The sequence below is a fragment of the Oncorhynchus tshawytscha genome, linkage group LG08 (genome assembly GCF_018296145.1).
Source record: "Oncorhynchus tshawytscha isolate Ot180627B linkage group LG08, Otsh_v2.0, whole genome shotgun sequence".
In the NCBI taxonomy this organism is placed as follows: domain Eukaryota; kingdom Metazoa; phylum Chordata; class Actinopteri; order Salmoniformes; family Salmonidae; genus Oncorhynchus; species Oncorhynchus tshawytscha.
In genome coordinates this window covers 6,987,233-7,012,950 of record NC_056436.1, presented here as the reverse complement: position 1 = coordinate 7,012,950, position 25,718 = coordinate 6,987,233, and the positions used below count along the sequence as shown (strand labels likewise).

At 46.3% G+C, this 25,718-nt stretch overlaps 1 protein-coding gene across 3 annotated transcripts in view; it reads left to right on the top strand.

Annotated features, from left to right (window-relative positions):
• The window catches only part of LOC112247868 (ninein-like), a 55,656-nt gene that overhangs the window by 5,623 nt on the left and 24,315 nt on the right, over positions 1-25,718 (top strand). For all 3 annotated transcript variants that reach the window (XM_042325153.1, XM_042325152.1, XM_042325155.1), the window contains exons 2-14: positions 6,635-6,844; positions 10,319-10,418; positions 13,419-13,585; positions 16,387-16,432; positions 16,644-16,819; positions 17,339-17,485; positions 17,867-18,025; positions 18,451-18,587; positions 20,371-20,511; positions 21,453-21,615; positions 24,421-24,531; positions 24,742-24,831; positions 25,316-25,454. In XM_042325153.1, the coding sequence (XP_042181087.1) occupies positions 6,656-6,844; positions 10,319-10,418; positions 13,419-13,585; positions 16,387-16,432; positions 16,644-16,819; positions 17,339-17,485; positions 17,867-18,025; positions 18,451-18,587; positions 20,371-20,511; positions 21,453-21,615; positions 24,421-24,531; positions 24,742-24,831; positions 25,316-25,454 (1,765 nt within the window). In that variant the 5' untranslated portion in view covers positions 6,635-6,655. The remainder of the gene's footprint in view (positions 1-6,634; positions 6,845-10,318; positions 10,419-13,418; positions 13,586-16,386; positions 16,433-16,643; positions 16,820-17,338; positions 17,486-17,866; positions 18,026-18,450; positions 18,588-20,370; positions 20,512-21,452; positions 21,616-24,420; positions 24,532-24,741; positions 24,832-25,315; positions 25,455-25,718) is intronic.

The following is a 25,718-nucleotide window of genomic DNA, read 5'->3' as shown; positions in this document are numbered from 1 at the left end:
GAAGTAGACCTATGGGCTACCTGGCCTGATTATGCATAGAAGTAGACCTATGGGCTACCTGGCCTGATTATGCATAGAAGTAGACCTATGGGCTACCTGGCCTGATTATGCATAGAAGTAGACCTATGGGCTACCTGGCCTGATTATGCATAGAAGTAGACCTATGGGCTACCTGGCCTGATTATGCATAGAAGTAGACCTATGGGCTACCTGGCCTGATTATGCATAGAAGTAGACCTATGGGCTACCTGGCCTGATTATGCATAGAAGTAGACCTATGGGCTACCGGTCCTTCGTGCAAATGTAGTTACATAAATGTGCCTGTTTGGGGGTCTGATGGTATTTCTGAGTGGCTTAACGCACCGCCACCAATGACCTGTGGAGCTCCTCAAAGTAATGTTTTCTTCACTGTTTTTTACATCTATTGAGAATTACAATAGTTCCTCAATGTATTTGAAAGATCTTTCCAGCTCTCTCTTTCGATAACCACTCTGCGTGAAAGGGGACAAATGTCATGCTCTGATCCAGAGGAAACGTCATAAAATAGGCTTCTTATCTATCAGTGCTTGACTTGGATTGAAATAGCTTCCGGTACTCATTTTTGGTGCTGTTTATATGTAGGTGCAGGAGCTCCACAATATTTGAGCTAATATTCTATAAGAGGAACAGGAACTCAAGCAGTAGGAACTTTGAGGTGCCGGTACTCAGCCCCGGTGAGCTCCTGCCCAAGTCAAGCACTTGCTCAAATAACCTACAGCTGTGTCTGTCCCGAGCTCACTGGCATGGGAAACTCTGAGGGCACGGAATATTTGATACAATGTTGCAAGTTTGCTAGCACCAGCTTCAGGCCTGCACTAAATTAATAGTTGATAGTGTTTCAAGTTCGTTGCAGACAGGCCATGTGTAGCCAATGTGATTGATTTTATAGGATTTTTTTTTTTAAATTTATCAGGGTATTTTCTACCTGCAGGCTGCAATGTTTTTATTTGTTGGCTTTATGTAGGCTATTTTTACATAGTTGGTGTAACGGATGTGGAATAGCTAGCTAGTTAGCGGTGGTGCGCGCTAAATAGCGTTTCAATCGGTGACGTCACTTGCTCTGAGACCTTGAAGTAGTGGTTCCCCTTGCTCTGCAAGAGCTGCGGCTTTTGTGGAGCGATGGGTAACGATGCTTCGTGGGTGACTGTTGACGTGTGCAGAGGGTCCCTGGTTCGCGCCCGGGTATGGGCGAGGGGACGGTCAAAAGTTATACTGTTACATTGGCAATAGAAGTTACTTTTCTTAGGTTTATCATTTTAATTTAGATTTACCACATGGCAATGATTTCAGATATGAAGACATTTATTATATGAAACTGTGCATATGAAAACGATAACTGGCATGCAGAGTGGTAGAACTAGTACGATGAAAGGTTACCGTCTTCTCTTGTAGTCTATTACCGGAAACTTCAGGAGAGGAGAATTAGGTTATCTAGATCTCTGGCACCCTCTTGAGGCATCAAACATTAAGCTTAAATGTCCATGTTCATAGTCACCTTGCCCTGGTTAAATGCTGTGGTTTGCACTTTCAATTTCTTCGTGAATATCTCCATCTATCCACGTTTTTTTTGGTTTTGGTGAGTTCTAATCGTCATAGTAGTAACAACATCCTCTTATCCACTTCCTGATAAACTAGTCAAAACTATTCCCAGAGGTGACTCGGAACATTTCCCAGTCTGCTTGATCAAAACAGACCTGAAGCACGGATTCTGAAAGGTCAGACCAATGTTGAACAGTTCTTACCACGGGTGATTCCTGTTTCAGCTTGAGGGCTTTGTAGCCCCCCGCAAGGGAGATTAACCTCTTGTCTTATGATTTCCCCATCTCCAGTCTGCTCTGCCTTGGTCCGGATTCTGGCAATCTACAGCCACAATGACCCACTGCAGGGATCCAACAAGGACCTTATTGAGCGACGAGTCTATTTTACTGACCTCTTGGTGCCTACTAGAAAAATCTAAAGACAGTAGTTGTTGAGGTTGTAAAGGAATCCATTGAGAAGGAAAGTGTCAAGTCTGGGTCCGTATCCACAAAGTGTCAGAGTAGAAGTGCTGATCTAGGATCAGTTTAGCCTTTAGATCAGAATGAATGAGGGTATATGGACAGATTCTAGATCAGAATGGATGAGGGTATATGGACAGATTCTAGATCAGAATGAATGAGGGTATATGGACAGATCCTAGATCAGAATGAATGAGGTTATATGGACAGATCCTAGATCAGCACTCTTACTCTGGGACACTTCGTGGATACAGGCCCCTGGTCTTTGTCTTTGTGTTTTTACTGTGATGTTATGGGGGTAGCTGACTAGCTGGGGTATGGGATTAATGTGATATCTTCTGTCCGTAATGCTAATCTAAGGCTGACAGCATGGTTCACTTGAATGAGATTCGCTACTGAGACTTGCTGAATACTGATTATGGGTTTGGACAGCCCATTGTCTTGATTTGAATGGGTGGCTAGCCCCGGTCTAGGAGGAGGGGACACCTGGCTGATACAGACTTTATATGAAGTACCATAATGTTGTCACTATGACAACGAGCAGCTGGTTATGGTGGGAGTCTATCTACACTGTGTGTGTGTGTGTGTGTGTGTGTGTGTGTGTGTGTGTGTGATGCTTTCCTTCCTTTGTTTGACATGATTGAAATGGACTTGGTCAGATTTTTGTGACATAAGTCAATTATCTGTATTGTTATAGAGACATCTGTTGAAAATCAGACTCATTTTTTATTTTATTGTTGTATAACTTGCCCATAACATGATGCAGCCACCACTATACTTGAAAATATGGAGCGTGGTACTCAGTAATGTGTTGTATTGGATTTTCCCCAAACTTAACACTTTGTATTCAGGACAAAAGTGTAATCGCTTTGCCAATTTATTTTCAGTCTGACTTTAGTGCCTTGTTGCAAACAGGAAGCATCTTTAGGAATATTTGTTATTCTGTATGGGCTTCATTCTTTCCCCTCTGTCATTTAGGTTAGTATTGTGGAGTAACAAAAATGTGTTGATCCATCCTCAGTTTTCTCCCATCACAGCCATTAAACTCTGTTACTGTTTTATAGTTACCATTGGCCTTAAGGTGAAATCCCTGAGCGGGTTCCTTCCTCCGTCAACTGAGTTAGGAAGGACGCCTGTATCTTTGTAGTGACTGGGTGTATTGATTCACCATCCAAAGTGTAATTAATAACCATCATGCTCAAAGGTTTATTTAATGTCTGCTTTTTTAAATATACCAATAGGTGTCCTCCCTCAGCGAGGCATTGCCCCTCCTCTGCAGGATCACTGACCATGTCTCTGCCATTGGTCCTGTCGAACCCCCATCGAGGGTGGGCCGGTCTGCCATTGGTCCTGTCGAACCCCCATCGAGGGTGGGCCGGTCTCTGCCATTGGTCCTGTCGAACCCCCATCGAGCGTGGGCCGGTCTGCCATTGGTCCTGTCGAGCCCCCATCGAGCGTGGGCCGGTCTGCCATTGGTCCTGTCGAACCCCATCGAGCGTGGGCCGGTCTGCCAGTGGTCCTGTCGAACCCCCATCGAGCGTGGGCCGGTCTGCCAGTGGTCCTGTCGAGCCCCCATCGAGCGTGGGCCGGTCTGCCAGTGGTCCTGTCGAACCCCATCGAGCGTGGGCCGGTCTGCCAGTGGTCCTGTCGAACCCCCATCGAGCGTGGGCCGGTCTCTGCCATTGGTCCTGTCGAACCCCCATCGAGCGTGGGCCGGTCTGCCAGTGGTCCTGTCGAACCCCCATCGAGCGTGGGCCGGTCTCTGCCATTGGTCCTGTCGAGTCCCCATCGAGCGTGGGCCGGTCTGCCAGTGGTCCTGTCGAACCCCCATCGAGCGTGGGCCGGTCTGCCAGTGGTCCTGTCGAACCCCCATCGAGCGTGGGCCGGTCTGCCAGTGGTCCTGTCGAACCCCCATCGAGCGTGGGCCGGTCTGCCATTGGTCCTGTCGAACCCCCATCGAGCGTGGGCCGGTCTCTGCCATTGGTCCTGTCGAGTCCCCATCGAGCGTGGGCCGGTCTGCCATTGGTCCTGTCGAGCCCCCATCGAGCGTGGGCCGGTCTGCCATTGGTCCTGTCGAGCCCCCATCGAGCGTGGGCCGGTCTGCCATTGGTCCTGTCGAGCGTGGGCCGGTGGTTGTTTTGTTTCTGGATAAACAAGGGCCTTAGATGGTTTCATGGCAGGTGGCCCCATATTGGCTGTGTAGAGAATGTATATTTTCAAGCCAATTTACTGCAGTTCTACAGTTTTCTCCGTGGACCTGAGAGAGTGTTGCTATTTTAAAGGACATTTCCTACATTTCTTCTTTTTTTTTTACCCATGGCTAATGCTGTGTTATGCTAAATTCATTACATTTTCCCTGACGAGCTTAGCTTTTTAATTTGGTGATTGTTCGTTCTCATAAATTAATTTTAAAAATACAGTGGAACACCTGCTCTTTCCACAACAAACTATCCAGGTGAATCCAGGTGAAAGCTCCCTTATTAATGTCACTTGTTAAACCCACTAAAGTCATTGTAGATGAAGGAAGGGAAGGAGACGGGTCCAAGAATACTTTTAAAGCCTTGAGACAATTGAGTGAAGGGGCAAGACAAAGTATTGAAGCGCCTTTTAAACAGGGTAGGGGCCAGGCGCACCGGTATTAATGTGTTAAGAACTGCAACGCTGCTGGGCTTTTCCACCCTCAACAGTTTCCCGTGTGTATCAAGAATGGTCCACCCACCCACCCAAAGGACATCCAGCCAACTTGAAACAACAGTGTGAAGCATTGGAGTCAACATGGGCCAGCATCTCTGTGGACACCCTTGTAGAGTCCCACGCCCCGACGAATTGAGGCTGTTCTGAGGCCAAACTCAATATTAGGAAGGTGATCGTAATGGTTTGTACTAGAGGTTGACAGACTATGATTTTTCAACGACGATACCGATTAATCGGCCAATTTTTATTTATTTGTAATAATGATAATTACAACAATACTAAATGAACATTTATTTTTACTTAATATAATGCATCAATAAAAATCCATTTAGCCTCAAATAAATAATTTGGTTTAAATAATGTAAAAACAAAGTGTTGGAGAAAGTAAAAGTGCAATATGTGCTATGTAAGAAAGCTAACGTTTCAGTTCCTTGCTCAGAACATGAGAACATATGAAAGCTGGTGGTTCCTTTTTAACATGAGTCTTCAATATTCCCAGGTATAAAGTTTTAGGTTGTAGTTATAGGACTATCTCTCTCTATATACCATTTGGATTTTATATACCTTTTGACTGTTAGATGTTCTTATAGGAACTTTAGTATTGCAAGTGTAACAGTATAGCTTCTGTCCCTCTCCTCGCCCCTACCTGGGCTCGAACCAGGAACACATCGACAACAGCCACCCTCGAAGCAGCGTTACCCATGCAGAGCAAGGGGAACAACCACTCCAAGTCTCAGAGCGAGTGACGTTTGAAATGCTATTAGCGCCACCCCGCTAACTAGCTAGCCATTTCACATCGGTTACACCAGCCTAATCTCGGGAGTTGATAGACTTGAAGTCGATGCTTGAAGCACAGCGAAGAGCTGCTGGCAAACGCAGGAAAGTGCTGTTTGAATGAATGCTTACGAGCCTGCTGCTGCCTACCACCGCTCAGTCAGACTGCTCTATCAAATCATAGACTTCAATATAATAAACACAGAAATACGAGCCTTTGGTCATTAATATGGTCGAATCCGAAAACTAGCATTTCCAAAAGAAAACGTTTATTTCAGTGAAATACGGAACCGTTCAGTATTTTATCAAAGGGGTGGCATCCCTAAGTCTAAATATTGCTGTTACATTGTACAACCTTCAATGTTATGTCATAATTATGGAAAATTCTGGCAAATTAGTTTGCAACGAGCCAGGCGGCCCAAACTGTTGCATATACCCTGACTCTGCTTGCAGAGAACGCAAGAACGCAAGAAAAGTGACACAATTTCCCAAGTTAAAAGAAATTCATGTTAGCAGGCAATATTAACTAAATATGCAGGTTTAAAAAATATATACTTGTGTAATGGATAGGATGTAATTTGGGTTGCAGCCCTGGTTTTGGCCATCCAGTAAGGATCAACATCCTAGAAGCAGGTACAGGCTGGAGAGGCTGGAGGGGAGGGTTCTGTTTGGACTTGGTGGGAGGGGAGGGTTCTGTTTGGACTTGGTGGGAGGGGAGGGTTCTGTTTGGACTTGGTGGGAGGGGAGGGTTCTGTTTGGACTTGGTGGGAGGGGAGGGTTCTGTTTGGACTTGGTGGGAGGGGAGGGTTCTGGTTTGGACTTGGTGGGAGGGGAGGGTTCTGGTTTGGACTTGGTGGGAGGGGAGGGTTCTGGTTTGGACTTGGTGGGAGGGGAGGGTTCTGGTTTGGACTTGGTGGGAGGGGAGGGTTCTGGTTTGGACTTGGTGGGAGGGGAGGGTTCTGTTTTAGTACTGGTGGAGGAGGGGGGTTCTGTTTAGTCCTGGTGGAGGGGGGTTCTGTTTGGAACAGCCCTGGTCGTCTGGAAATAAGATCAACGTAGTAGCAGTCTTTGTGTCCAGGGCAGGGTGCTGTCTGTTCTAACCCTGTCTCTATCTTTACCTGTCTGTCCAGGGCAGGGTGCTGTCCTATGGGATGGATGACGGCCAGCAGGATCAGTACGAGGAGCGTCTGAAGGAGGTATTTGAGACTTTCGACACCAGTGGAGCCGGGTTGCTGTGCCCCGAGGAGCTATCCAGCCTGTGCCAGGCCCTGCACCTGGAGGATGCCACCCCAACACTGCTACATGCCCTGCTGCAGAACCAGGATCCACTCACTGACAGGGTAAGCCCAACACCTGGGCCTGTTCATTAGGCACCAAACTGAAGAAAACGGACTGAAACAAGGAGGTACTACCACGAAGTGTCCAATAAGAAACGCTATTGTGTTCACTCATGAACAGAACCTGGGAACTCTGGATATTCTCAGCCTTAAGTTAGTGTTTTACTGGCAGGGTCAGCCCCCTGCACCAGCCACAGCTCAGGGTAATCTACCTGTTGGATGGAGAGTGAGGTAGACACAGTGTTTCTTTTCCTTATCACAAGCCTAAAGTACAGGGGGCATATGAGGTGAATTAGTTTTATTTATCTCTTGTGTTTTTAGTGGGATACAGGCTCTATTCTCAAACCAAATCAAATTTTATTTGTCACATACACATGGTTAGCAGATGTTAATGCGAGTGTAGCGAAATGCTTGTGCTTCTAGTTCCGACAATGCAGTAATAACCAACAAGTAATCTAACTAACAATTCCAAAACTACTGTCTTATACACAGTGTAAGGGGATAAAGAATATGTACATAAGGATATATGAATGAGTGATGGTACAGAGCGGCATAGGCAAGATACAGTAGATGGTATTGAGTGCAGTATATACATATGAGATGAGTATGTAAACAAAGTGGCATAGTTAAAGTGGCTAGTGATACATGTATTACATAAAGATGCAGTAGATGATATAGAGTACAGTATATACATATACATATGAGATGAATAATGTAGGGTATGTAAACATTATATAAGGTAGCATTGTTTAAAGTGGCTCGTGATATATTTTACATTTCCCATCAATTCCCATTATTAAAGTGGCTGGAGTTGAGTCAGTGTGTTGGCAGCAGCCACTCAATGTTAGTGGTGGCTGTTTAACAGTCTGATGGCCTTGAGATAGAAGCTGTTTTTCAGTCTCTCGGTCCCAGCTTTGATGCACCTGAACTGACCTCGCCTTCTGGATGATAGCGTGGTGAACAGGCAGTGGCTCGGGTGGTTGATGTCCTTGATGATCTTTATGGCCTTCCTGTAACATCGGGTGGTGTAGGTGTCCTGGAGGGCAGGTAGTTTGCCCCCGGTGATGCGTTGTGCAGACCTCACTACCCTCTGGAGAGCCTTACGGTTGAGGGCGGAGCAGTTGCCGTACCAGGCGGTGATACAGCCCGCCAGGATGCTCTCGATTGTGCATCTGTAGAAGTTTGTGAGTGCTTTTGGTGACAAGCCGAATTTCTTCAGCCTCCTGAGGTTGAAGAGGCGCTGCGGCGCCTTCTTCACGATGCTGTCTGTGTGGGTGGACCAATTCAGTTTGTCTGTGATGTGTACGCCGAGGAACTTAAAACTTTACTACCCTCTCCACTACTGTTTCATCGATGTGGATAGGGGGGTGTTCCCTCTGCTGTTTCCTGTCATCAGAGAGCAGCTCTGAACTCTTTATGCAGCCTCCAGCTCTCAGGTCTTTGTTCAGCGAGCCAGGGAGCGAGCCTGCCAGGGAGCCTGCCAGGGAGCCTGCCAGGGAGCCTGCCAGGGAGCCTGCCAGGGAGCCAGCCAGGGAGCCAGCCAGGGAGCCAGCCAGGAGCCAGCCAGGGAGCCAGCCAGGGAGCCAGCCAGCCAGGAGCCAGCCAGGGAGCCAGCCAGGAGCCAGCCAGCCAGGGAGCCAGCCAGGGAGCCAGCCAGGGAGCCAGCCAGGGAGCCAGCCAGGGAGCCAGCCAGGGAGCCAGCCAGCCAGCCAGGGCTTTCCTTGTGCTTTGTTAGCTGTCCTGTTTTAGAAATTAGAGCCTGTCATTGACCTCCTCATCCCAGGTGTCTGTTGTCATGACAACCAGGCCAATCAACATTCTCAATTGAAGTGTGTGAGTTTGAGAGGGTGCTTGATGAGGAAAATGGCCCTCTTGCTTTAAGGCTGAAGTAAGAAGGCCAAGATCTCATGCAGCTGTTTTTCATTTCTGGGTAACAATTTAAATATTTTACTGTGATTTTTTAGATTGAAAACAATCTTAGCAAAGAGATTTTTCAAACAAAACATTTGCTAGCCTGTCTAGGAGTGGGGATGGGGGAAAAATAGCTGTTATTGTCTTATTATTCCAAGGTCATAGTGTAGAAATGCATACATATGAAACACAGGGAAATCAAGTTTTTGACGACACTGGGCCTTTAAATCTAGATAAATGTCTTTTTAGTGCGTTTTTTTGTTGTTTGTTATCTCATATTCTTCATGTCTGATCAAAATAAAACAAGCCTTCATGATTATTCCTCCAATTATTTGTATGGTACTTTACTGCATGTACTGTATCGGCTCAACAACATCTGGCCTTCAAACCCAGACGTTTCTATGCATCTGTGGGCGGATCCATCAAAATAAACCTACATTACTCATAACCACCTACCCAAATCTAACCAATGATTTTCCTGGTATGAATGGAAGGGTGGCCAATGGCAGTGTGTTGGTAAGCATGTGGGGACTGAAGGGGGGGTCAGCAGAAGCAGGGAAGCGATGATGGCTGACCCAAACACCAGGGTGCCCCCCGCCCAACAATAAAGGACCAGGGTGCCCCCCCCAACAATAAAGGACCAGGGTGCCCCCGAACAATAAAGGACCAGGGTACCCCCCCCCCAACAATAAAGGACCAGGGTGCCCCCCAACAATAAAGGACCAGGGTACCCCCCCCAACAATAAAGCCAGGAAGGGAACCCCGACCTTAGCCAGCAGTCATCCGCCTGGCAACAGAGCACAAAGAGAATCTCCATATCTATTGGCACAGGGCCAGCAGCTGCTGTTTCAGACGTGTGTCCTCCTCGTTCCACCCCCCCATGCCCCCCTCCTCAAATCAAAAAAATCAAATCAAATGTATTTATATAGCCCTTCGTACATCAGCTGATATCTCAAAGTGCTGTACAGAAACCCAGCCTAAAACCCCAAACAGCAAGCAATGCAGGTGTAGAAGCACGGTGGCTAGGAAAATCTCCCTAGAAAGGCCAAAACCTAGGAAGAAACCTGGCTATGTGGGGTGGCCAGTCCTCTTCTGGCTGTGCCGGGTCGGAGATTATAACAGAACATGGCCAAGATGTTCAAATGTTCATAAATGACCAGCATGGTCCAATAATAATAAGGCAGAACAGTTGAACAGCTCCCTCGAGACATGTCATCCAGGATTCAATTCAATGTTAGGAATTTCCAGACCATTAATTTATTATCCGAGTAAAGTTTCTACTTGTTGAGCATCCATCTTGTTGCCATTAGGGATTCCACTTACCTTCATCTTACGTCACATGTTCACATGGTCGGTGTCCCGTTGACATCACGACTAAGTAATACTCAACCACTGAAGTGGACGTTTAGGATTTGACCCTTATTTATTTATTTATTTTTATTTATTTTATTTTACCTTTATTTAACCAGGTAGGCAAGTTGAGAACAAGTTCTCATTTACAATTGTGTGTGTGTGTGTGTGTGTGTGTGTGTGTGTGTGTGTGTGTGTGTGTATTTTTTGTTTCAGGTTGATTTTGACCAGTTCAAGAATGCTTTAATTCTGGTGTTGTCAACGACGACAGCAGTAGCAACGTCCAGTCAGGAGACATGTGCACCGCCACAACCGGGTAAGGAAGGAGTGAAATGTGACCGACGTCAACAATCAACAGTATAGCTTCCTCACTCATAAACCTTTACTGTTATTACCTCTTGTCACCTCTAATGTCTTAGCTAGATAAGCTACTACTTTGATGGAGGCATTTCAAGCTGAGGAGCGAGGTTACTAATCCAATTTGATGGTTGTATTTCTGTAAAGAGTAGCAATGTAATGAACACTATTTACAATACTTGCCATGTCAGCTGGACGGGGGCGGCAGGGTAGACTAGTGGTTAGAGTGTAGAGGCGGCAGGTAGCCTAGTGGTTAGAGTGTAGGGGCGGCAGGTAGCCTAGTGGTTAGAGTGGAAGGGTGGCAGGTAGCCTAGTGGTTAGAGTGTAGAGGTGGCAGGGTAGCCTAGTGGTTAGAGTGTAGAGGTGGCAGGGTAGCCTAGTGGTTTAGAGGTGGCAGGGTAGCCTAGTGGTTAGGTGGCAGGGTAGCCTAGTGGTTAGAGTGTAGGGGCGGCAGGGTAGCCTAGTGGTTAGAGTGTAGGGGCGGCAGGGTAGCCTAGTGGTTAGAGTGTAGAGGTGGCAGGGTAGCCTAGTGGTTAGAGTGTAGAGGTGGCAGGGTAGCCTAGTGGTTAGAGTGTAGGGGCGGCAGGGTAGCCTAGTGGTTAGAGTGTAGAGGCGGCAGGGTAGCCTAGTGGTTAGAGTGCAGGGTAGCCTAGTGGTTAGAGTGTAGAGGCGGCAGGGTAGCCTAGTGGTTAGAGTGTAGAGGTGGCAGGGTAGCCTAGTGGTTAGAGTGTAGAGGTGGCAGGTAGCCTAGTGGTTAGAGTGGAGGGGCGGCAGGTAGCCTAGTGGTTAGAGTGTAGAGGTGGCAGGTAGCCTAGTGGTTAGAGTGGAGGGGCGGCAGGTAGCCTAGTGGTTAGAGTGGAGGGGCGGCAGGGTAGCCTAGTGGTTAGAGTGGAGGGGCGGCAGGGTAGCCTAGTGGTTAGAGTGTAGGGGCGGCAGGGTAGCCTAGTGGTTAGAGTGTAGAGGCGGCAGGGTAGCCTAGTGGTTAGAGTGTAGAGGCGGCAGGGTAGCCTAGTGGTTAGAGTGTTCGACTAGTAACCGGACGGTTGCTAGATCGAACCCCCGAGCTGACAAGGTACAAATCTGTCATTCTGCCCCTGAACAGGCAGTTAACCCACTGTTCCTAGGTCGTCATTGAAAATAAGAATTTGTTCTTAACTGACTTGCCTAGTTAAATAAAACAATTGGCATCAGTAGTAGACCCAACAAACTGAGGCTCAATAACCAAATGCTTCGTGGGTAAGGAATGAATACAGTTGAATTTCTATACCATACTACCATACTAACCACGATGAGGGTTCAATGCCATACCAACCGGGACGAGCATCAGTAGTAGATCCAACATACTGAGGCACAAAGCCAAATGCCTCATGGGTCATAAACTACCAACTGACTGAGTAATTGGAAAACTACCTTTGTGGTTGAATCTGTGTTTGAATTTCACTGCTTGACTGAGGGACCTTACAGATAATGTAATCATGTTAAACACTATTATTGCAACTTATTATTTGACTGGTTCAGCAAAGGTTTTAGGCTTCACGAAGGGCTTGAATACTTATTGACTCAAGACATTTCAACTTTTCATTTTTAATGAGTTTGTAAAATTGTTTAAAAAAAAAAATATGCTTCCACTTTGACATTATGGGGTGTGACACCTTAAAACAACAACATGGGAAAAGGCAAGGGGTGTGACTACTTTCTGAAGGCACTGTATGTTATAAAGACCTGATTCAAGACATTTCAGCTTTTGAATTGTAATTCATTTGTAAAGAAACTCTGAAAACACAATTCCACTTTGACATTAGGGGTGTGTGTGTGTGTGTGTGTGTGTGTGTGTGTGTGTGTGTAGGCCAGGGATCCAAAATCTCAATTTAATCCATTTAAAATTCAAGCTGTAACACAACAAAATGTGGAAAATGTCATGGGGTGTGAATACTTCTGAAGGCACTGTCAGTGCCAAAGAGTTTGAGATCAGTCGGTCCTTGTCAACGTTTTGGACCAGGTAATCGTTCTTACCTTTTTTAAAATATGACTGCGCTTCAAATTCCTGTCCATTGAGCCAATGTGTTCTGATGAGTCACAGTTGGCGTCCGAATGAAAGTGAGAACATTCACCTCGTGTTTCAGTGTTAATTTCGTCAATATTAACTCTGACAAAATACATGAGACGTCGTGGGAAAAAAAAACAAATGACGTAATTTAAATTCGAATAATCTACATGAGACTAATGGACGTTCAATTTGACATGAAGCGCATTTTTTTTAAAATCTGTTTTGTCCAATCATAAGCACGCATGCAGAATATTTCATCCTCATTGGCCGTTTAAAAAAATAAATAAATACGTCTTTCTGTTGCGCTGCGGTTGGGTTGATCTGGCGCGCTCTCGCGTACACACAGCTCCTGGTCACTTCAATCACTCGTCTCTGTCTCTTTTTTGAACTGATGCGCAGCCAGGACACTTCAGTTGTTTCTAATTCCGGTTATTTTGTTACACACACACACACACACACACACACACACAGTTCTGATGAGGAGAAAATCAGAACTACATTGTTTAGCTGTAGGTTTTCTATCCTATATGGTTAATTCATGTTGCCTGCCATGGTATATAAGGGGATAGCAGGCCTAGTTGGGCAAGTGAATCTGAAGGAGCACATGATGAAAGTAAGGGGAAAAATGCACGGACTAAAATTACTTAAACACATATTGTCCAGTATTTTTGTCAACTGATAGTTTAGTTATTAACTGACTCCGATTTAAGTTGAAAACGAAGTTTAAAGTTTAAAACAAAAGTTTAAAACGAAGTATAAAATTAACACTGCTCAGTTTTCCAATCAGGATTTTCGTTCCAAATGTGCGCAAATTATTTTATTATTGAATTACTTCTGGAGAAGTGACAATCGCTAGTTTTTTTTGTTGACATTTTATAATTTTGATTTTATTCATCTTCTCCTTCTCAACAGACTCACCAGTCCAAGCTAAGTTTGTGCGGGGTAGTAAACGCTATGGCCGGCGCTCTACACCAGAGTTCATCGAGACCATCGCAGACTTCTCAGAGGTGGTGAGCTCAGAGGCTACAGGGCAGCAGGAGCCAGAGGACCATGACTCCACCGTACCGAGGAAACGTGAGGTAAAAACTTGACAATTGAGATTGACAGCCGATTATGAGACCTTTGAACAGGTCAACATTCACAAGGCCGCAGGGCCAGACAAATTACCAGGACGTGTACTGCGAGCATGCGCTGACCAACTAGCAAGCGTCTTCACTGACATTTTCAACCTGTCCCTGTCTGAGTCTGTAATACCTACATGACCACCATAGTGCCTGTGCCCAAGAACACCAAGGTAACCTGCCTTAATGACTTCCGACCCGTAGCACTCACGTCTGTAGCCATGAAGTGCTTTGAAAGGCTGGTCATGGTTCACATCACCATCATCCCAGAAACCCTTAGACCCACTCCAATTTGCATACCGCACCAACAGATCTGCAGATGATGCAATCTCTATTGCACTCCACACTGCCCATTCCCACCTGGACAAAAGGAACACCTATGTGAAAATGCTGTTCATTGGTTACAGCTCAACGTTCAACACCATAGTGCCCACAAAGCTCATCACTAAGCTAAGGACCCTGGGACTAAACACCTCCCTCTGAAACTGGATCCTGGACTTGGCACCCCCAGGTGGTAAGGATAGGCAACAACACATCTACCACACTGATCCTCAACATTGGAGCTCCCCAGGGGTGCGTGATTAGTCCCCTCCTGTACTCCATGTTCACCCATGACTGTTTGGATAAACACAACTCCAACACCATCATGTTTGCTGACGACACAACAGTCGTTGGCCTGATCACCGACAATGATGAGACAGCCTATAGGGAGGAGGTCAGAGACCTGGCAGTGTGGTGCCAGGACACCAACCTCTCCCTCAATGTGATCAGAACAAAGGAGCTGATCGTGGACTACAGGAAAAGGAGGACCGAGCACGCCCCATTCTCATAGATGGGGCTGTAGTGGCGCGCGTTGAGAGCTTCAAGTTGGTGTCCACAAACTATCATGGTCCAAACACACCAAGACAGTCATGAGGGGGAAGAGGTGTTGTCGTGCCTTCAAGACTGAAAAGATTTGGCATGGGCCCTCAGATCCTCAAAAAGTTCCATAGCTGCACCATTGAGAGCATCCTGACTGGTTGCATCACTGCCTGGTATGACAACTGCTCGGGCCTCCGCCCGCAAGGCACTACAGAGGGTAGTGCGTACAGCCCAGTACATCCCTGGGGCCAAGCTTCCTGCCACCCAGGACCTCTATACCAGGCGGTGTCATAGGAAAGAAATTATCAGTCTCCAGCCACTCTTAGTCATAGACAGTTCTCTCTGCTATCGCACGACAAGCGGTACCAGAACGCCAAGTCTAGGTCCAAAAGGCTTCTTAACAGCTTCTACCCCTCAAGCCATAAGACTCTTGAACACCTAATCAAATGGCTACCCAGACTATTTGCATTGATTTATCCCCCCTCTCCCCCACCCCCTTTCTTATGCTGCTGCTACTCACTTTTTATTTATCAAAACAGTCACTTTACCCCGAACTACATGTACATATTACCTCAATTACCTCAACTAACTCGGTACCGGTACCCCCTGTATATAGCCTCCACACTAACTCTGTACCGGTACCCCCTGTATATAGCCTCCACATTGACTCTGTACCGGTACCCCCTGTATATAGCCTCCACATTGACTCTGTACCGGTACCCCCTGTATATAGCCTCCACATTGACTCTGTACCGTTACTCCCTGTATATAGCCTCCACATTGACTCTGTACCGGTACCCCCTGTATATAGCCTCCACATTGACTCTGTACCGGTACCCCCTGTATATAGCCTCCACATTGACTCTGTACCGGTACCCCCTGTATATAGCCTCCACATTGACTCTGTACCGGTACCCCCTGTATATAGCCTCCACATTGACTCTGTACCGGTACTCCCTGTATATAGCCTCGTTATTGTTATTTTATTTATTTATATTTATTTTGTAACTCTTTCTGCACTGTTAAGGACATGTAAAGTAAGTATTTCACGGTAAGGTCTACACTTGTTGTTTTCGGCGCGTGTGACTAATAAAGTTTGATTTGACAGGAAATAGGGTGCCTTTCGGGAAACAGCCTGGGTTGTATTGAATACTCTCCATCCTCCAGCCTGGTGCACCAGAGGACGGGTCAGGGGGCTCTGCCTGATTTGGGAGTTTTTTGGGGGGGGTTCTGACAGAGGAACAATGACCCCCCCCCCAGTGATAGAATAAAGAGTTGTAGAGACCCATCTGTTCTAAATTCCTTCACTGTGGTTCCCTCCCAGACAATAGACCCTTGTGTACTGGCCTGGGCTGCAACACAATAGGAAACAGGTTATCGGAGCATAGTGATCTATCTCACACTTAGGACAAGACACTAATTATGAAACGAGGAAATTATTATTCTGTTTATCATGTGTATTATAACAAAATTAAATTATTTTGCTTTAAAGTGTCCTGCTATTTATACATTTCTAAGGTCTTTTTTGGTAGTGTTGGCTCACTTTTTTATATACAAATAGAATGACTGAAAGGACCTAAAAGAGAGCGAGACAGTTGGAGAAGTGAAGGTTTGAATTGGCTCTGTCAACATGGATCGTTCTCTCTTTAATTCTCTGATATGATCGCCATCTTTGGGCTCACCTTTGACCTTCAGAGGGGTCCGTGCCGTCACAATAGCTCTGTTGTCCTTTTCGTTGGACACACACACACCCTAACCCCACCCAGCTGCAACCCCCACCCATCTTGTCTCAACCTGACCTGCACATGAGAAAGTGGGTTGTCTTGTCTGTATGTTTTTAAGTTGTGTTGATTTTTCTGAGTTTGAGTCATTTGCGTAACGTTATGTTTCTTCCACAGCGCTGGAACGCTCATGAAAGCAGTACGGACGAGTACGAGGCAGATGGTGAGTGGAAAGCTGTGATACTTATTATCTTCAATAGATGCCCAGAAAGTCAGGTTTGGGGTCAATTTCAAGTAGAATTGACTACATTACTGATCATAGGAGAGAGGCGGAGGACATTTTGTCAAGGGCCTCTGTTCCTTACAGGAGTCAAGGTCTTAAGGCAAGTCTGACCATAGTAAAACAATCTTAAAATATCTGTGTCTGTCTGTAGGCCAGCTGCACCTGTGGAACCCTGATGACCCCTCCACCCCGCGGGGCTCCACAGTGCCCCTGTCAGATCGCCTGGAGGAGAGGTTACGACAGGCCTGTGAGGAGCTGGCTATGCCCTGGGATGGATGTGCCAGCCACCATGAGCTACTGGCTCTCTGTGACCACCTGGGCCTGGAGGTGAGGAAAGAGTGTGTGTCAAATGCCCCCCCCCCATTTCTTATAGTGCATTAGATGGGGAATGGGGTGGCATTTGGATTCAACCTGTTTTGCTTTGGAGGACTCAATTCACTCCCTAACCCTTCCTCTTGGCCCCTAAACCCCTTCCTCTTGGCCCCTAAACCCCTTCCTCTTGGCCCCTAAACCCCTTCCTCTTGGCCCCTAAACCCCTTCCTCTTGGCCCCTAAACCCCTTCCTCTTGGCCCCTAAACCCCTTCCTCTTGGCCCCTAAACCCCTTCCTCTTGGCCCCTAAACCCCTTCCTCTTGGCCCCTAAACCCCTTCCTCTTGGCCCCTAAACCCCTTCCATGTTAGCAGATCTGTAAGGTAGAAGTAATATGGTGGAGCCTCAAGGGGAAAGGGTATTAAAGGGCATCCTATTCTCTATAACGGAATAGGGTGCTATTTTGGACATATCCCAAGTGGAGGTTTGAGTAGACGCTGGGAAATATTTCTCATGGTTGTTTATTTTTGTTTCCAGGTGACGGAAGATGTCCTCCAGTTTCTAAGTGGTGATGAGGTCATGAGCGTTCAGGCGTTTACTTCCTGGGTTCTGAACCAAGCCAAGCCCCCCACCCCGTCTGCCTCCACACCTTACAGACAGCTCAAAAGACTACACTCCTCACAGGTACAGTGAAACCCATCTCGGGTCTAATTCCCATTTTGTGGCCTCCGTTCTGAACTTCTCTGACCGAAACATCACTATGTTTTTAACCATGGATCTGCAGTATAATAAACTATGTTTTTATAAGGGCGTGCCTCACCTTCTAATCCATGTTGTGCCCTGACATGGCTACTGTACCATCAAAGCCATATGGATATAGATACACTTGCCTCTGGTTAACATGGTTTGGGGATTTGTCTACTCTTGTCTACTTTAAAAAATGTTTTGTGGAGGAAATCATATTACAATTTCCTGTTTTTGAGTCACTCATGAACGAACACACAAATGACCGAGTCAATATATTTATTAGACAATTTGACCTTCCCCTTCTGTCCATCCTGACAGCCGTTTGATGAGACGGGCCGTAGGACCAGCTGTATGACCAGCTCCATCAGGATGTGTCTGTTCTCCACTCTGGACGATGGGACAGGGTCCACTCCTGCCGAGGATGTCCTGGATGCCTGGATGGAGGAAGGCATAGAGAACAGCCCTGAGATACTACAGGTCACACCATTTTAATTTTAGCCTATCAGACCTCTGTTGAAAGAGTGTGTTCAGATACTTTGAGTGTTTTCTTAAGTCTAAAAATGTTTTTTTTTAACTTGGTTTGGAGTCTTGATGTGTTTTTAAAAAATGTTGAAATATATTGGATGTTAAGATATCGTTTTTATTAATGGGAAAATATGTACATTCTTACATTCTTACGGAGTTGGATGGGCGGGGTTTACTGTTGCCTGGTCTGTATGATATACTACAGTACCCATAATGCTCTGTTTGGAACATAATGGTGTCCAGTCTCCTTCCCAATACACACTGTAACTCTCACACTTGAGTCAAAGTTGTTGTTTTTTTTACACTTGAGTGTATTTATTTTTATCCCCTATTTCGAGGGCTTGATATGTTGACACTGAGTTATGTCTGTTCTGTAGGCCTTGGATTTTGACCTGGAGGGAAAAGTGAACCTCCGGGAGCTGACTGTGGCTCTGGAGAACGAGCTCCTCGTCACTAAGAATGGGATCCATCAGGCTGCACTGGCCAGCTTTAAGGCTGAGATCAGATACCTACTGTGAGTATGAGGAGAAACCTACCGGCCAGCTTTAAGGCTGAGATCAGACACCTACTGGCCAGCTTTAAGGCTGAGATCAGACACCTACTGGCCAGCTTTAAGGCTGAGATCAGACACCTACTGGCCAGCTTTAAGGCTGAGATCAGACACCTACTGGCCAGCTTTAAGGCTGAGATCAGACACCTACTGGCCAGCTTTAAGGCTGAGATCAGACACCTACTGGCCAGCTTTAAGGCTGAGATCAGACACCTACTGGCCAGCTTTAAGGCTGAGATCAGATACCTACTGTGAGTATGAGGAGATTTTTACACTGGTGTGTAGGTTTGCAGTAACGTCCCCAAAATGTCCTGGTTTTCCAGAAATGCCGATGTGGAAAATTCCCATAATCAGGAGGGGAAAGGCAGGAAATCCTCCAACGATTTCTGGAAATCATGTTAATTTTGGGAAAACTACCAGGATTTTCAAATCAAAGTGTATTGGTCGCGTACACCTATTTCTGCAGATGTTATCGCAGGTGTAGTGAAATGCTTGTGTTCCCAGCTCCAACAGTGCAGTAGTATCTAACTAAATGCTTGTGTTCCTAGCTCCAACAGTGCAGTAGTATCTAACTAAATGCTTATGTTCCCAGCTCCAACATTGCAGTACTATCTAACTAAATGCTTGTGTTCCCAGCTCCAACAGTGCAGTTGTATCTAACTAAATGCTTGTGTTCCCAGCTCCAACAGTGCAGTAGTATCTAACTAAATGCTTGTGTTCCCAGCTCCAACATTGCAGTAGTATCTAACTAAATGCTTGTGTTCCCAGCTCCAACATTGCAGTAGTATCTAACTAAATGCTTGTGTTCCCAGCTCCAACAGTGCAGTAGTATCTAACTAAATGCTTGTGTTCCCAGCTCCAACAGTGCAGTAGTATCTAACTAAATGCTTGTGTTCCCAGCTCCAACAGTGCAGTAGTATCTAACTAAATGCTTGTGTTCCTAGCTCCAACAGTGCAGTAGTATCTAACTAAATGCTTGTGTTCCTAGCTCCAACAGTGCAGTAGTATCTAACTAAATGCTTGTGTTCCTAGCTCCAACAGTGCAGTAGTATCTAACTAAATGCTTGTGTTCCTAGCTCCAACAGTGCAGTAGTATCTAACTAAATGCTTGTGTTTCTAGCTCCAACAGTGCAGTAGTATCTAACTAAATGCTTGTGTTCCTAGCTCCAACAGTGCAGTAGTATCTAACTAAATGCTTGTGTTCCTAGCTCCAACAGTGCAGTAGTATCTAACTAAATGCTTGTGTTTCTAGCTCCAACAGTGCAGTAGTATCTAACTAAATGCTTGTGTTCCCAGCTCCAACAGTGCAGTAGTATCTAACTAAATGCTTGTGTTCCTAGCTCCAACAGTGCAGTAGTATCTAACTAAATGCTTGTGTTTCTAGCTCCAACAATGCAGTAATAATATTTTTAATGGTTGATTTTGCAGCCCTTATTGCTCATAAACAATAGACATACTGGAATACACATGTCCACACAGATGCAACATAATCAGACGCTTACTGTGACCAGTAGAAATCTACACGGCTCCTAATCTGAGTGGAATATAAAGACAGTTTCTCTGTCTCCTAGGTTCATATCATTCAAAATAGTAGATCAGTGTTGGAGTTAGATCTTTTGATTAACTTGCCGATTTTTGTTTTTCAGGGAGAAGGTGTCCTCGGGATCAGTTATGACGTAACACTAGGTTTTGTAACATTCTAAATGGTTGAATCGTGTTTTGATTAGCTTCCGTGTCTCCCCCCCAGCGAGCGTGTTGATCATGAACGCAGAGAGAAAGAGAAGATTCGCTCTGACCTGGACAAAGCCGAGAAGTTAAAAACCCAGCTGGCTGCTGAGGTGGACGAGCATCACTCTGCCATCGAACGCATGAATGACCTCAACCTCAGGTAATGTTCCGTGACCTCAACCTTGGTTAGCGTTCCGTGACCTCAACCTTGGTTAGCGTTCCGTGACCTCAACCTCGGTTAGCGTTCCGTGACCTCAACCTCTGTTAGCGTTCCGTGACCTCAACCTCTGTTAGCGTTCCGTGACCTCAACCTCGGTTAGCGTTCCGTGACCTCAACCTCGGTTAGCGTTCCGTGACCTCAACCTCGGTTAGCGTTCCGTGACCTCAACCTCTGTTAGCGTTCCGTGACCTCAACCTCTGTTAGCGTTCCGTGACCTCAACCTCGGTTAGCGTTCCGTGACCCCAACCTCTGTTAGCGTTCCGTGACCTCAACCTCTGTTAGCGTTCCGTGACCTCTTCGACCCATTCATTCATTGATGGCTGTTGTTTTAATTTGTATTGTATGTATGGTACTTGTAACCTGGCAATGTCTTTCTTGAATGTCCCTGAGGGGATAATTGAAGATTTTGTACATAAAGTTGAATCGAATGGGGCCTCCCGAGTGGCACAGCGGTCTAAGGCACAGCATCGAAGTGTTATGGCGTCATTACCGGACGTGACCGGGAGTCCCATTGGCCCAGCGTCGTTAGGGGATGGGTTTGGGGGGGGCTTTACTTTGCTCATCGCGCTCTGGCGACTCCTTGTGGCGGGCCGGGCGCCTGCAGGCTGACAGCGGTCATCAGTTGAACGGTGTTTCCTCCGACAACCTTGGTGCATCTGGCTTCCGGGTTAAGCGAGCGGGTGTTTATGTTTCGGAGGATGTATGACTCGACCTTCGCCTCTCCGGAGCCCGTTGGCGAGTTGCAGCGATGAGACAAGATCGTAATCACGAAAAGGGGGTAGAAATGACAGCAAAATAAATTGGGATGAATCTAAGGAATGGAGTCAAATGAAATGGGATCAAATTGAATGTTTTCCCCTCCCCCTGTGTTTGTTCTGCAGGAAGCTGGAGCAGGAACACAGGGAGAAGCTGGTGTCTGTCAGGTCAGAGCTCATTAAAGAGATGGACCAGATTCAGCAGCAGAAAGAGAAACTGGAGGCAGAGATGGAGAAGATCAGAGACGACGAGACCTTCCTCAGAGACCACCTCTCACTCACTGTCAAGGTAACCAACACAGACCACCTTCCACTCACGGTCACAGTAACTAACACAGACCACCTCTCACTCACTGTCACGGTAACTAACACAGACCACCTCTCACTCACTGTAACTAACATCAATAAGGATCTATCATGGTCAAAAACACACAAACATACTCGTGATGAGAGCACGACAGCACCTATTCCCCGTCAGGAGGCTGAAAAGATTTGGCACGGCCCCTTAAATCCTCATAGAGTTCAACAGCTGCACCATTTTGACTGGCTGCATCACCGCCTGGTACGGCAACTGAAAAGCAGCCCACGGCAAGGCACGACAGATGGTGATCATGACCCAGTACATCACTGGGGCCTGAGTTCCCATGCCATCTAAGACCTCTATACCAGGGGGTGTCAGAGGAAGGTACAAACTAATTCAGACTCCAGCCACCCAATAAATAGACTGTTCTCCGTGCTACTGTCTGGAACCAACAGGACCCTGAACACCTTCTACACCCAAGCCATGACACTGCTACAATGACACCCCAATACACTCACTCAACGTAACATATCCCATACATGCATACTGACGCCACATTTACCACACACGTTGTTGTTGCTGCTGCTGCTCTGTCTATCCTGTTGCCTAGTCACTTCACCCCTACCTATACAGTTGAAGTCAGAAGTTTACACTCACCTTAGCCAAATACATTCAAACTCCTTTTTTTTCACTATTCCTGACATTTAATTATAGTAAAAATTCCCTGTCTTAATTTAGTTAGGATCCCCACTTTATTTTAAGAATGTGAAATGTCAGAATCATAGGAGAGAGAGGGATTTATTTCAGCTTTTATTACTTTCATCACATTGCCAGTAGGTCAGAAGTTTACATACACTCAATTAGTATTTGGTAGCATTCCTTTAAATTGTTTAACTTGGGTCTGGTGTAACTGAGTCAGGTTTGTGGGCCTCCTTGCTTTTTCAGTTCTGCCCACAAATGTTCTATAAGATTGAGGTCAGGGCTTTGTGATGGCCACTCCAATACCTTGACTTTGTTGTCCGTAAGCCATTTTGCCACAACTTTGGAAGTATGCTTGGGGTCATTGTCCATTTGGAAGACCCATTTGCGACCAAGCTTTAACTTCCTGACTGATGTCTTGAGATGTTGCTTCAATATATCCACAATTTTCCTCATGATGCTATCTATTTTGTGAAGTTCACCAGTCCCTCCTGCAGCAAAGCACCCCGACAACATGCTCCCACCCCTATGCTTCACGGATGGGATGGTGTTCTTTGGCTTGCAAACCTCCCACTTTTTCCTCCAAACATAACAATGGTCATTATGGCCTAACAGTTCTATTTTTGTTTCATCAGACCAGAGGACCGTTCTCCAAAAAGTACCATCTTTGTCCCCATGTGCAGTTGCAAACCGTAGTCTGGCTGTTTTTATGACGGTTTTGGAGCAGTGGCTTCTTCCTTGCTGAGCGGCCTTTCAGGTTATGTCGATATAGGAATCGTTTTTACTGTGGGTATAGATACTTTTGTACCTGTTTCCTCCAGCATCTTCACAAGGTCCTTTGCTGTTCTGAGATTGATTTGCACTTTTCGCATCAAAGTACATTCATCTCTAGGAGACAGAGCGCGTCTCCTTCCTGAGCGGTATGACGGCTGCGTGGTCCCATGGTGTTTATACTTGCGTACTATTGTTTGTACAGATGAACGTGGTACCTTCAGGCGTTTGGAAATTGCTCCCAAGGATGAACAAAAATTTTTCCTGAGGTCTTGGCTGATTTCTTTTGATTTTCCCATGATGTCAAGCAAAGAGGCCCCGAGTTTGAAGGTAGGCCTTGAAATACATCCACAGGTTCACCTCCAATTGACTCAAATGATGTCAATTAGCCTATCAGAAGCTTCTAAAGCCATGACATAATTTTCTGGAATTTTCCAAGCTGTTTAAAGCCACAGTCAACTTAGTGTATGTAAACTTCTGACCCACTGGAATTGTGATACAGTGAAAGATAAGTTAAATAATCTGTCTGTAAACAATTGTTGGAAAAATTACTTTTCATGCACAAAGTAGATGTCCTAACCGACTAGCCAAAACTATAGTGTTTGGAGGGGTTGAAAAAACAGTTTTAATGACGCCAACCTAAGTGTATGTAAACTTCCAAATTCAACTGTACATATCCACCTCAATTACCGCGTACCCCTGCACATCAACTCAATGCTGGTACTTCCTGTATATAGCCGTGACATTAGCTGGTACTTCCTGTATATAGCCGTGGCATTAGCTGGTACTTCCTGTATATAGCCGTGGCATTAGCTGGTACTTCCTGTATATAGCCGTGGCATTAGCTGGTACTTCCTGTATATAGCCGTGGCATTAGCTGGTACTTCCTGTATATAGCCGTGGCATTAGCTGGTACTTCCTGTATATATATTAGCTGGCCGTGGCATTAGCTGGTACTTCCTGTATATAGCCGTGGCATTAGCTGGTACTTCCTGTATATAGCCGTGGCATTACTTGGTACTTCCTGTATATAGCCGTGGCATTAGCTGGTACTTCCTGTATATAGCCGTGGCATTTACTTGGTACTTCCTGTATATAGCCGTGGCATTACTCGGTACTTCCTGTATATAGCCGTGGCATTGTTTTAAAACTTTCCATCATTGGCAAATCACCCGTAAGTAAGCATTTCACTCTTAGTCTACACTTGTTGTTTGCTAAATATGTGATAACAAATATACACATTTTATTTGAACCCACACACTTAACCCTCACTCCTCACGGTTAACCCTCACTCCTCACGGTTAACCCTCACTCTAACTTCAGGAAAGTAGGTGTCTGGAGATGGAGCTGCTGGTCAGCACTGAGAAACTGTTGGTGGCAGAAAGCCAAGTCAGCGAACTGCAGAAGAACCTGGATAACATCCTGAAGGAGAAGGTAAAGACCTTTCTCTCCTGCAGTATTGTGTATTGACATTAACTGCTTTTGGGGATAGCAGTCGCAAAGGGACCCATTTCAATAATATACATGTTACTGTAGTAGATGTCCATAGTAATCTGTCACACATTTTTCAGTTCTTCCTAATGGAATGAGACTATCTATTCTGAAGTATCTGTCTGTAAGAAGTTCTGGTTCTGTTTTCCTCAGTTTGGGGATCTGGAACCGAGCAGTGCAGAGTTCTTCCTACAGGAGGAGCGTCTCGGACGGCTCCGCAGCAGCTATGAAGAACAGTGCCGGGTAAGAGGCAGGGGCAGGCAGGGGCAGGCAGGGGCACGCTGGGGCAGGCAGGGGCACGCTGGGGCAGGCAGGGGCACGCTGGGGCAGGCAGGGGCACGCTGGGGCAGGCAGGGGCACGCTGGGGCAGGCAGGGGCACGCTGGGGCAGGCAGGGGCACGCTGGGGCAGGCAGGGGCACGCTGGGGGCAGGGGCACGCTGGGGGGCAGGGGCACGCTGGGGCAGGCAGGGGCACGCTGGGGCAGGCAGGGGCACGCTGGGGCAGGCAGGGGCACGCTGGGGCAGGCAGGGGCACGCTGGGGCAGGCAGGGGCACGCTGGGGCAGGCAGGGGCACGCTGGAACCAATTAATCATTAAAACTATCAGTCGATCCATCAATTAACTGTGAACATACTACTTCAGAGGTAGGTTGCCTATTTATTAAAAAAATAAAATAATACTAATATTTATTTTGACTGATATTTATTGTGGATGTGTTTTGAGACAGGAGCTACAGGATCGTATTGACGAGCTTCAAGCAGAACTGCAGGAGTACCACAACTTGGGCCGAACCTCTCAGCCCTGTCTCAAACCCTCGCTCTCCGAGGAGCTGGGGAGTACGAGTCCTGGCATGGAGTCAGACCCAGGTACATTGAAGCAGAACGTGGGTTTGGGGGGGGGGGCAAATGGCACCTTATTTCCTATGTAGTGCACGTCTATAGATCCTTTTTTAGATACTCTGAAGGTCATAGGGGACTGTCAGAGTAGACGTTTGCAGGGTATCTGAAGGTCATAGAGATGCTGCTTGAGCAAGGCAAGATGTTGAGGCAAGATGTTTTTTTTTGATCAGTGATTTTGCCCAGAACAACAGCTATGTAGTCAAACACATTGATTAGCTAAAGAACATGAGA